The 12253-nt window shown below is 44.7% G+C and overlaps 1 protein-coding gene across 1 annotated transcript in view; it reads right to left on the bottom strand.

Moving 5' to 3' along the window:
- Positions 1-12253, bottom strand: part of LOC113014876 (uncharacterized) — a 23933-nt gene extending 11680 nt beyond the window's left edge. Inside the window, exons 1-5 of the mRNA XM_026156673.2 lie at positions 12154-12253; positions 3598-3954; positions 1704-1817; positions 929-1273; positions 22-360 (exon numbers count right to left, since the gene is read on the bottom strand). Coding sequence (XP_026012458.2) covers positions 22-360; positions 929-1273; positions 1704-1817; positions 3598-3954; positions 12154-12190 — 1192 coding nt within the window. The 5' untranslated portion in view covers positions 12191-12253. The remainder of the gene's footprint in view (positions 1-21; positions 361-928; positions 1274-1703; positions 1818-3597; positions 3955-12153) is intronic.

Here is a 12253-nt window from a genome sequence, read left to right as displayed (position 1 = left end):
CTCTCTGATGTGCTTACTGACCTCTGACACTGAGCACCACCACTTTCTGTTTTAGGACTTTTCCATGCGTGCAGACAGTACAGGTGTAGACTCCGCTGTCAGTTAGTCGGAGGTCTTTCAGGGTCAGACTGAGGTCTCCGATTCTCAGCGCCTCTTTGTTCATCTCTGTGCGACCTCTGTAAATCTCGTCCTGTTCACCTGAAAGGTGCTGGCTGCTCTGAAACATGTGAACTTTTTTGTGTTTGGAGTCTGAGCGTCTCCACTCCACTGTGGCATCCTGAGAAAGGTCATCTTTGGTTTTAAAGGGCAGCAGGACAGACTTGTTCCATTCTGTCACCTCCACCGTCTCCATCTGGCTCTCTGAGAGGAGAACACAGTAGAACATGAGACAGACAGACATCAGTGAGGTGGATCCTCCATCATGTCCTCTGCTGTGTAACCAGCAGCTCCTGTTTTCAGTGTTTCTCTGACTTGGAGCTGAACAGCTTGTGTGTTGATGTGTGAGGCTGCACAAACAGCTGCTTTCTTTAGTTTTCTGGATTTATTCTGTGACACCTGCAGACACATACAGTGTCTACCCTTCAGCATGAAACTGAGAGCGTTTTTGTTTTATCAGAGCAGAGAGGCAGCAGGAATCACAGTCTCTGCTGAACTGCATGGATCAAACCTTTGTTTGGGTTCAGTGTCATTTTTGTGTTTTTGTATTGACGGTGGTAAATTTGTTGTCATATAGGTAGAATAGGTTGCCATGGAGACCTGACATAGTATGGCCATATGTTAAGCTCCGTAGAACAAAACAGCAGTGTGGAAGTCTAATTCCTGAGTTAACGAGACGATACATTAAACTCAATCAATCGAAAATGTGTCACCAGCAGTTTGATCTTGTACAGATATGGATCCAGAAGACAATCAAAGCTGTTCCACTCACCTCTGACAGTGAGAGACACCACTTTCTGAAGTAGGAGGCTTCCATCCTTGCTGCTGACGGTGCAGGTGTAGACTCCGGTGTCAGTAACGCGGGGCTCCTTTAGTTTCAGACTGAGGTCTTTATCTCTCAGTGGCTCTTCCTTCATCTCTGTGCGGCCTTGGTACACCTCGTCCTGTTTGTCCGGCTGATTTTTTCCACTGTCATACACGTGAACCTGCATGTGTTTGTGGTCAGTGAGTCTCCACTCCACTGTTGCGTCCTGGGGAAGATCCTCTGTGGTCTTAAAGGGCAGCAGGACAGACTTTTTCTCTCCCTCCAAGATCTCCACCATCAATACCTGGCTGTCTGTGAGGACAACAGAGCAGATCATGACATGTGCACACAACACCAACACATCAGTCTACCAGGACCTCAAAGAGCAGGTGATTTTTCAGATTGAAGTGGAGCTACTAACAATGTATCATTTAGTCACGTTCACATTAGCTAGCTTCTCCTGATCTGGTTCCAGCTTCCTCTGCAGGGAAATGAGTGCCCACAAAGCCCCGATGAGGAAATAATCATTCTTTTATTACTGCCTGTCCAGTGCTGCTTTATCGTACAATGTATATAATGTGTATAATGCACAACCCCGATCAAAATGATAATCATGATTATTTTCATAAGTATTGGGAATTCTTCATTAGATCCCTGCAAAAGTGAGTTTTGTTTGTTTGTTTTTTTTGTTTGTTTTTTTATTGCTGCTTTAAAGAACCAACAACAAACCAAACTACCATACCTGCTGGGCGTTTGATCCATTTATATCTATAACACATGATGATCCCACTGACAGCCAGGAGAGCCAAGATAGCCAGGACAACAAAGAGAGCCCAGAGCCAAGTCGGAGGTCGCTCTGTGGTGAACAGAAGAAACCTGAACATGAAACATGATAAATTCACAGCAGATGACAAAAGTGTGGGCTGGCGAACTGTACAATCTACGGCTCAGAGATGTGCCATTCCTGATAAACTAGCAAGATGTCAGCAACCTATAAGTGAAAAGATGATAGGTTTTTACTAACCAGATACTTTATTAGCATCCACTAAACTGCTGCCATGTGATTGGTTGATTAGATATTTTTGTTAAAGAACAGCTGAACAGGTGTGCCTAATAAAGTGGCAGTGAGTGTATATGTGTGTTGAAGTCAGATTGCTCCCCCTGCTGGAGTCACTCGGACATCTGTTTTTCTTTCACACCATTACAGAGCCACTGTCACAGAGCCTTACTGGACACTTTATTAGGTACACCTTGCTGGTATCCTGTTCCTTTGCTTGTTAATGGCTCAGATGTGACATCATCACAGACATGTTGCACATTTATCATGTGACTCTTTTGTTCCAGCACATACCAAAGATGTTAGGATGCCTGGGTCGTTGACCCAGGGTTTTTGAGTTTATTATATTATTTATCATTTCTAGTCTTTGGTTTCAGAGTTATGTCTTATGGTTTATGTCTCTGTGTAATCCTTAGTTGCTATATCCTCGTGTCCAGTCAGTGTCTGTCTGCCCTGGTCCCATGTCTTTGTTCCCTCTGTTGCAGTGCCTGCATGTGAGTCTGTGTCTTTAGTTCAATTTGTGTTATGTTTCCTGTTTTATTTTGAAGGTCCTTGTCTGATGTTAATGTATCTGGAATTGCTTCCGACCGACCGACCCTCATTTATGTTGTGTGTGTGTGTGTGTGTGTGTGTGTGCGCGCGCGCCGGCTGCCTGCTTATCTAAGTTTATTTGGATTTTAGTTACGTTTTGCCATCCAGCAATAAAAGTTGAGTTTTGAAGTACACTTTTGCCTGCCGTGAGTCTGCACTTTGGGTCCTATTCCTGCCTGCACACAGCCTTCACATGACAAAAGATGCTCTGTTGGACTGGGATCTGTAAGCCCTCTGAGTGCAGCAAACTCATTGTTACTCATTTGTTATCCTGCAGGAAGCATCAGAGGACGGTACACTGAGGTCATTCTGGGATGGACACAGTCAGCAACAGTACTCATGGCTGTGGGGTTTAAACAATGCTCTTTTGGTATTTAAGAGGCCAAAGGTGTCTCAGGAAAATCTCCACTACACCATTATACCACCAGCAAGCTGAGCCTTTGGTACAAGTCAGTATGGATCCATGCTTTCATGATGTTTTCACCAAACTGTGACTCTACCATCTGAATGTTGCAGCAGAAACCAGTAAACATGTGTCAACCTTCTGTTGTCCAGTGAGTCTGTGCTCTGGTCTAACCTGATTGGTGTGGATAAGTGTGGTGTGCTGTGTTTCTGTGTTTCAGACCTCTGTAAACTGACTGGAGGGAAAATCCCTGCAAATCACCAGTTTGTGAAATACACAAACCAGCAATCATTGCCACATTTAAAGTCACTGAAATCATCGTTTCTTCTCCATTATGTTGGTTAGTTTGAACTTCTGCAGGTTGTTTTAAGTGCAGTAAGTTGGTGTCATGACATTGGCTGATTAGATATTTAGATCAATGAGCAGCTTACAGGTGTACCTAATGAAGTGCCCAGGAACCTTTAGTCAGTGTTTTGGAATGTGTATTATTAGTCAGTCATGATTTGTGAGCTCAGAGCAACAACATCTCAGACAGACAATATTTTAAAGGCATCATACTGAGTACTGACTGATTCACACACTGACCTTTGACCTTCAGTTGCACATGGGTCTTGCTCTGATCTTGTCCATATTTGCGGACGATGCAGATGTAGGTCCCACCATCAGAGACTGTAGGGTTCCTCAGGGTGAGGCTGAGGTCTCCAGTCTGCAGGGCGTCGGCTTTCATCGATGTTCGGTTGGTGTAACGATGGTTCTGATCATTCAGAATATCATCTCCGCTCTGCACACGCATGTGGACTGTTGGGATCTTGAACTCATCACGGTCCCAGACCACTGCTGTGGAGCTACTGGAAGCATTAACAGGTACCTGACAGGGCAGCAGGACAGACTCCTCCCCCTCATACACCTGATACACCTCCACCCCTGAGGCATGATGGGAAACTGAGGAGAGAAACAGTGTCCCATCATTCAGTCTGTCCACAGTGTGGGTCACATGTAGGGATGAGTTCTAACAACAGGTTTTAAATTAGTACCAGTAATGACGACAGTGTGCAATATTTGCAAAGCTATAAGTGGAAGGAAACCATGACCTAGGACAACCCGATGGCATAAGATATAGGCCTAAGTACAACTCCTTGGGTTTCATATGCAAAAACTTTTATTGTGCTAGCTTACGTGGTTGCAGTGCTACAGGGGTTTAAAAATAGTTAGGCAAAACGGAGCGTGCCCGCTCTGACTGGTTTTAACTAGAGATGGCACGATACCACTTTTTTATGTCCGATACCGATATCATAAACTTAGATATCTGCTGATATCGATATGAATCCATTATAGTGTATTTAATAATCAATAAAACTTTTTTTTATATCTTGCTTCATTTTGTATAATTTCATACTCAAGTTTAAAAACAAAACACTAAAGCTATTCTGTTATACCTGTATGTAAAAAAATAAATAAATAAATAAATAAAAAAATACACTGCACCCAAAATATTTCATAGTTCAGCGATACTGATCAATCTAATGAACTTAAACCTGCACCATCCTCCCTATTCTGGTATTTTAAAGAGTGCTTAGCAGAAATATTAAGCAACCTAACTAATAGGGTTCCAACTCCCAACAAAAAAAAAAAAATAGGGAACCACCCTCCACCCTCTGCCTCGTGATGCTTAATCAACGCAATCAACATTAATTTAATGCATGTGTGTTTAAAAAATAAAAATAAAAAAAGCACAGAAATCAATTATTTTTCTACAATATTTAAAAAGATTCAACATCTTTCTTCAACAGGACTGCAGACTGCACAGATGGTACCTTCCCAAAGGAAAAAGTACTACAGCTTGCTGGGATATATATTAAATGGTAAATGGCCTGCATTTTTATAGCGGTTTTTACTCAGACAGAGGCGAGGCTGCCAGTCACTCTCTGACCATCACTAGTAGGCAAACATGGATATTTGGCATGCAGCCAGGAGGCAGCCTGGGATCGAACCACCGACCTTCTGATTAGTGGCTGACCTGCTGTGCCACCTGAGCTACAGCCAATTAGATTTAATTATATACAGCAAAGGACTTCTATACATTTTACATCAGATTAAAACTTTGGGTGTAAGATTCAGATAATTATTTATTAAAAGCTCGACATTTTAAATGAGAATAAGAAAGAAAAGTATGTCTTTGTGCCCCCTTTTCCCTGTTGATGCCCTACCTGGGCCCCCCTGGCTAAACTTTGCTAGATCTGCCCCTGCACAGTTACCAGCTGTCAGCTACGTAGAAAAAGATCCTGGTGTAGAAAGTAATATTAAATATAATAAATTCTAACAACAGCTTCTCAAGCTTGAACGTGCTGCTGTTGTTCAGTCGCTGGTTTCCTCTTTCTGGTGCAAAAACAAACAATAGAGACGGGAGTCCGACAGAAAAGCAGATCAGATGATCATTGATCAGTTTCATGATTGAAGTAGCAGCAGGAGAGAGAGAGGCAGTCGCTCCATATATCTGTTGTTGTTAATCTTAACGTGGGAATGCTTTACAAACATTCAGAGATGAACTTGCTTTACTTCTCTCTGGGATCACTTCCTCGGAAATGAAATGCCAGTTTATAGCGAGGCTCCTAATACTAAACCAGACCGCCAAGAGGTCTCGCACAGCCGCTCTATCACATGAGCACACTGCTCCGAGGTGCTAAGGTTATGAGCTGAGTTACGCTAGTGATGGGTCCAGCAACACTGACGCGCCGACGCATGTATCAAGCTCATTGAGCGAAACCTGTATCAATGCGTGCGTCGCTTTAAGAAAAAGTCAGGTGATCGATACAGCTGCTGTATCGCTCATTGGCAACGCGCCAAACTATGTTTAAAAGGTACCGCATCTGCCAACGGAATGAGTTGCCACCAAAGAAAAAACACAAAATTACTCTCGCAAAGATATATAAAAAAATACATATCTCTCTACAACAAATGACAATACACATCTCTCCATAACAAAATGGAGCCCGAAAGAAAAAGAAATGTTACTGCTGTGTGGGATCATCTATCTTTTATCTGCAAATAAGGGAATAGTTTGACCAGACTGTTTGTCTGTCTCTGTTTCAGTGTAATCTATCAGAATAAGAAAAACAACAATGTGACTTGCAGTGTAAATTATTTATTTCATTTTATGCAAGTTGAATGTCGCATCTGTTCTGTGGAGCTTTTTACACAAACACAAGCACCTCCTCAGTGTTTAGGTATTACAGAGCCAAACATGAAAATGAGGAGACAAACACACTGAGAATGAACACAGGTCCGCCTATATTGACACTGAACAGCTTTATCATCAGTTTTTTTAATGATATTGGTTTCATTATTTTGAAATAATTGCCAACCCCTGGACTGCCAACCCCTTAGTATTGTGTCGAAGAGAAACATTCCAAGATCAGAGGATCCTTTAACGTACTGGGGAATGAGGAATACATCTTATCAGAACCTTTTCCACCTGGCTTTACAGTTTGTGTACCCCAGCTTCATCTATGCCTGTGAGTTTTCCAAAGCTGGGGAAATGGTGTAAAGTAAATAAAATAAATAAATTAAAAAGATGCAGATGTGTTTTCATGGAAGGCCTTAATGTTTGTCCCTATTGCCAGTCTTGGCAGCCGGGGGTCAGTCCGCCAGGGCCTCCGCTCCTGGCCGCCACCCGGCACACAATGCACCCGACCCCTATGGCGCCTCCTGCGGGTGGTGGGCCTGCGGGAGGATGGGCCCATGTCTCCTCTTCGGGCTGTGCCCGGCCGGGCCCCATGGACTAAGACCCGGCCACCAGACGCTCGCCCTCAGGCACCCTCCCCGGGCCTGGCTCCAGGGCGGGGCCCCGGTAACCCTATCCCGGGCAGGGTAAACTGTTCCCTCGATATTCTTTTCATAAGGGTCTTCTGAATCGCTCTTTGTCTGGTCCCTCACCCAGGACCAATTTGCCATGGGAGACCCTACCAGGGGGCAAAAGCCCCCAGACAACATAGCCCCTGGGATCCCTGGGACACACAAACCCCTCCACCATGATAAGGTAGCGATTCAAGGAGGAGGGAGACTGGGGACATTGAGTCTGAATGGACCATGTTCAGCGTCTCCATTGCCGAAGCTGCTGCATTGAGCTGCGGCCGCAAGGTGGTTGGTGCCTGCCGTGGTGGTAATCCCCGAACCAAATGGTGGACACCAGAGGTGAAGGGAGCCACCAGGCTGAAGAAGGAGTCCTATCAGGCATGGTTAGCCGGTGGGACTCCGGAGGCAGCCGACAGGTATCGACAGGCCAAGCGGAATGCGGCTCAGGCAGTGGCTGAAGCAAAAACTCGGGTGTGGGAGGAGTTTGGAGAGGCTGTGGAAAAAGACTTTTGGACTGCCTCGAAGAGATTCTGGCAAACCGTCAGGCGTCTCAGGGGGGGAAAGCGGTGCTCTACCTGCACTGTGTATAGTGCTGGCGGAGCGCTGCTGACGTCGACTGAGAAAATTGTCAGGCGGTGGAAGGAATACTTCGAGGACCTCCTTAATCCCACTGTCACGTCTTCCGAGGAGGAAGCAGAGTCTGGGGATGAGGGGAATGACCCGCCATTTTCCAGGGGCGAGGTCACTGAGGCAGTTAAACAACTCCTTGGTGGCAGAGCCCCTGGTGTTGATGAGGTCCGCCCCGAGTTCCTGAAGGCTCTGGACGTTGTAGGGCTGTCCTGGTTGACACGCCTCTGCAATGTTGCGTGGAGATCAGGGGCAGTACCTGTGGACTGGCAGACCGGGGTGGTGGTCCCCATCTTTAAGAAGGGGGACCGGAGGGTGTGTTCCAACTACAGGGGGATCACATTCCTCAGCCTCCCTGGGAAAGTCTATGCCAGGGTGCTGGAAAGGAGAGTTCATCCGCTAGTCGAACCTCAGATACAGGAGGAACAATGCGGTTTTCGTCCTGGTCGCGGAACACTGGACCAGCTCTTTATCCTCTCCAGGATACTTGAGGGTGCATGGGAGTTTGCCCAACCAGTCTACATGTGTTTTGTGGACTTGGAGAAGGCATTCGACCGTGTCCCTCGGGGTGTCCTGTGGGAGGTGTTGCGGGAGTATGGGGTGTCTGGCCCATTGCTACGGTCCATTCGATCCCTATACATACAACCGTTGCAAGAGCTTGGTTCGCATTGCCGGCAATAAGTCGGACTCGTTCCCGGTGGGTGATGGGCTCCGCCAGGGCTGCCCTTTGTCTCCGGTTCTGTTCATAATTTTTATGGACAGGATTTCTAGGCGCAGCCAAGTGGCGGAGGGCTTTCGCTTTGGTGGCCTCAGAATCTCATCTCTGATTTTTGCGGATGATGTGGTTCTGTTGGCTTCATCGGGTGAGGGCCTCCAGCTCGCACTGGAACGGTTCGCAGCCAAGTGTGAAGCAGCGGGAATGAGGATCAGCACCTCCAAATCTGAGGCCATGGTTCTCAGCTGGAAAAGGGTGGAGTGCCCACTCCGGGTCGGGGATGAGTTCTTGCCCCAAGTGGAGGAGTTCAAGTATCTCGGGGTCTTGTTCGCGAGTGATGGGAGAAGGAAGCCGGAGATCGACAGACGGATTGGGGCTGCAGCTGCAGTAATGCAGACGCTGCACCGGTCCGTCGTGGTGAAGAGGGAGCTGAGTGTAAAAGCGAAGCTCTCAATTTACCGGTCGATCTACGTCCCTACCCTCACCTATGGCCACGAGCTGTGGGTAGTGACCGAAAGAACGAGATCACGGATACAAGCGGCAGAAATGAGCTTCCTCCGAAGGGTGGCTGGCCTCTCCCTTAGAGATAGGGTGAGAAGTTCGGCCATCCGGGAGGGGCTCAGAGTAGAGCAGCTGCTGCTCCACATCGAAAGGAGCCAGCTGAGGTGGTTCGGGCATCAGACAAGGATGCCCCCTGGGCGCCTCCTGGGTGAGGTGTTCCAGGCATGTCCCACCGGGAGGAGGCCCCGGGGCAGACCCAGGACATGCTGGAGAGATTATATCTCTCGGCTGGCCTGGGAACGCCTTGGTGTTCCCCCGGATAAGCTGGAGGAGGTGGCTGGGGAGAGGGAGGTCTGGGCCTCTTTGCTTAGGCTGCTGCCCCCGCGACCCGGCCTCGGATAAAGCGGATGAAGATGGATGGATGGATGGATGGATTGATGGCCTTAATATTTGAGCAGAAGAATGCTAATCTGCAGATTGCATCTACTCCTGCCTGCAGTTCAGACCTGTCACCAGCGACAACATCTGGAGCATCATGAGCTCAACGACAGGACGAAGCAGAGCCAGGACTGCTGGAACAGCTGGAACCCTCCATCAGACCAGAAGCGCTGCTGTCCCGAGGTCACAGACTGATGTTAGAGAGGACCAGTGTTGGGCAAGTTACTTTGAAAAAGTAATTAATTATAGTTACTAGTTACTACTTCTTTTAAAAATTCTTTAATTGTTTAATTATTTATATAGCACATTTAATTACAACAGGAGCGTTGACCAAAGTGCTGTACAAGAATACAACATACATAATAAAATAACAGAAAAAAGTAACTGAGTTACAATATTCTAAAAGTAAGTTAATTACTAGTTAAATTAAAAAGTTAATTACTTGAAAAGTAACTATCGCGTTACTTAAAAAAAGAAAAAACATTTAACCCTCTGGGGTCCAGGGTATAATTGGCCATTTTTAACTACTTTTGATCTTTACCTTTAAAGACTATTTACTTTGCCTTGTTTGGTATCATTCTTTTCAGCACAACCTAATGTGTCTGAATTTACAGTTATTTTTCATTTTGACATACTGTATTAACACAATTGATCTAAAATCAGACAAAAAACACAAAATCAGAGTAGAAAAAGTTATATTTTTTACTGTAACAACCACAAACATGTTTAATGAATCATATTTCATAACTTTAAATGCAAATATAAATTGTCAGTTTTAAAATCCTATGCACAAGTTTTGTAAACAACAAAGTTATTTGCATCCATTTATCTTTTACCCTTTTTTTAAATAACCATTTCAAACTATTTACAGAACAATCAGCTGTTCTTCAATAAGATGCCACAATTTATTTGTGCCACTCCAAAAACATAATTTCTGTCCACTATAAACGAGAACATCACAGCCTGATACCTGCAGGTCTGACAGCAGCAGGTGTATCACTCCTGTTTCTACCTGGAGACAGCAGTCGCCTCATTGTTCTGATACACAACACAAAACTATCCACAACACTACACACTAACTACACAAGACAACACATTAACTACACACTCCAGACACGCTAAACGTCACAAATCTCTCACATTTCAAAACCTGCTCTCTCTCTTTTTCTGCTCTCTCTCTCTCTCTCTCTCTCTCTCTCTCTCAGTCACTCCTAAAACTTATTTTTTTGGTTTGTTTGTTTGTTTTTGCTCATAAGCAGAGAGTTCTTGCTGCGCTAACATTAGACAGTAAACGTGATGGAATTATTGAGGAAAAAAACACGTGTATTGTTTATGATGACTCTGGTTTTTCAACACAATTTAAAACTGGTATATATCACCTTGTTGTTTTGCCTTTAAGTGGTCATGTAATTAGCTTACCACGATTACTTTATTCTTCCTCAGTCAAACAGCAGCACTCATGTGATTGTTTTGCCCCCTTAGCTCCAGGTGTTGTGCTAGATCGTGAAAACCGTCCGCGGGAGCGCGCAGCTGCTTAAAGCTGTAGCGCCCAGATTACTTACGTAGTCAGCTACTTCCTGCAGCTAATATAAGGTGCAGTAAGCTGAACACAGCTTCAACCGTCTGTTTGTTGAAAAATAGTAACGGACCGCATTTTCTTGTTAGTAACTATAACTTACTTTACTGAAAAAAGTAAAGTAATAACGCCATTACTTGTAACGCCGTTATTCGCATCACTGGAGAGGACACATGGAACTGTAATACTTCAGAGACAGCTGAAAAATGTTTTGTTTTCTACTGTAAACAACTGTAAATTGTTGTTTCATGACATTTACAAATCATTGCACTCTGTTTTTATTCAGATTTTACAGTCAGGACTTTTGTGGAACTGAGTTTATATAAAATGAAATGAGTAAACTTCCCATTTTCAAACTCCAGCGCTTCTCTGAGTTTCAGATGTTTCATTTTCGGTTTTCTGTACTTTGAGCATTTCTCGGGAAGCTCATATTTTTACCCTCTATCTTTTTAAAACTCCACTTTTTCCTTTCCAGCAAGCTTGTTGTTTCACGTCAATGCAAACCTCCCCTTATTAATCTGACCTGAAACTCAGTGTAAAGTCCTCTCACATGACACGAGTCATGCTTATTTCCTTTTTTTTTAGTAGCTGTTCCGTAAAAGTAGCTCTTTCAGCACATGCACTTCTCTGTCAGACAAATCCTCACACACACATTTGATGTTATTTAGCAAAAAATGTATTGCCTGCATCCAAACTGCTGGAAATGACTTGTTGGCCTATAATTTGTCGTGAATGATATGGAGACATTTTGAGCCTGAACATTCCTGCCACAGGGTAAAAAATTCCTTTTTATCCAGCTAAAAAAAACACGCACGGAAATTTCTTCCTGGCACACAAGCAGCAGTGAAATGCAAACGTTTGATCACGGCAGAGGGTGTGGAAGCATTCAAGATTAGAGTTCAAGCATTATGACGTATTTATGAGGTAATGCAGAGACGAAGGAAAAGAAGGGTTGTCTGTCCCTGTGCTAGTGCTGAAACAAAGTGAGTGAAGTTGCCCCCCTCCCTTCTTCAAATCAGACCAAACTGATGTCAAATGTTTGTGCTGCTTCTGTTTTAAAAATATTAATAAAAGTTTCTACTGGTCACCCAAGGTCAGCCAACTCCTTGCTTTATTGTGAAAAGGTTGTGAAACATCCTGATCACACGTTTTAAACTAACTACATATAAGAGTTAAAACAAATTGTGTGTTCAGTTGGAGAAAAAACTTTATTTGTAAAATATAAAACTACTTCACATGTAGGCCAGGAGCCACCTGCGTCTTTTGATGAAGACTGGATGGATTGAAAGCAGATAACCCTGGAGAGTAACGGATTGAGAGTGGCTCACCCAGCACTCTGTTATTCACTGACTGCAGCAGGGAACGGTAAATACTGAAAACATCCCCCTGTGGCTGACGGCAGCCCAACTACACACGGGTTCAAAGTTCTTACCGTGCACGAGCAGCAGGAAGGGCATGAGGCTCTCCATCCCCCTGTGACAAAGACTATAACCTGGTCCCACCTCTGCTCCACCCAACACCCAAATACTCAC

This window comes from Astatotilapia calliptera, chromosome 3 (assembly GCF_964374335.1).
Source record: "Astatotilapia calliptera chromosome 3, fAstCal68.1, whole genome shotgun sequence".
Lineage (NCBI taxonomy): Eukaryota > Metazoa > Chordata > Actinopteri > Cichliformes > Cichlidae > Astatotilapia > Astatotilapia calliptera.
This window is presented reverse-complemented; position numbering and strand designations above follow the sequence as displayed.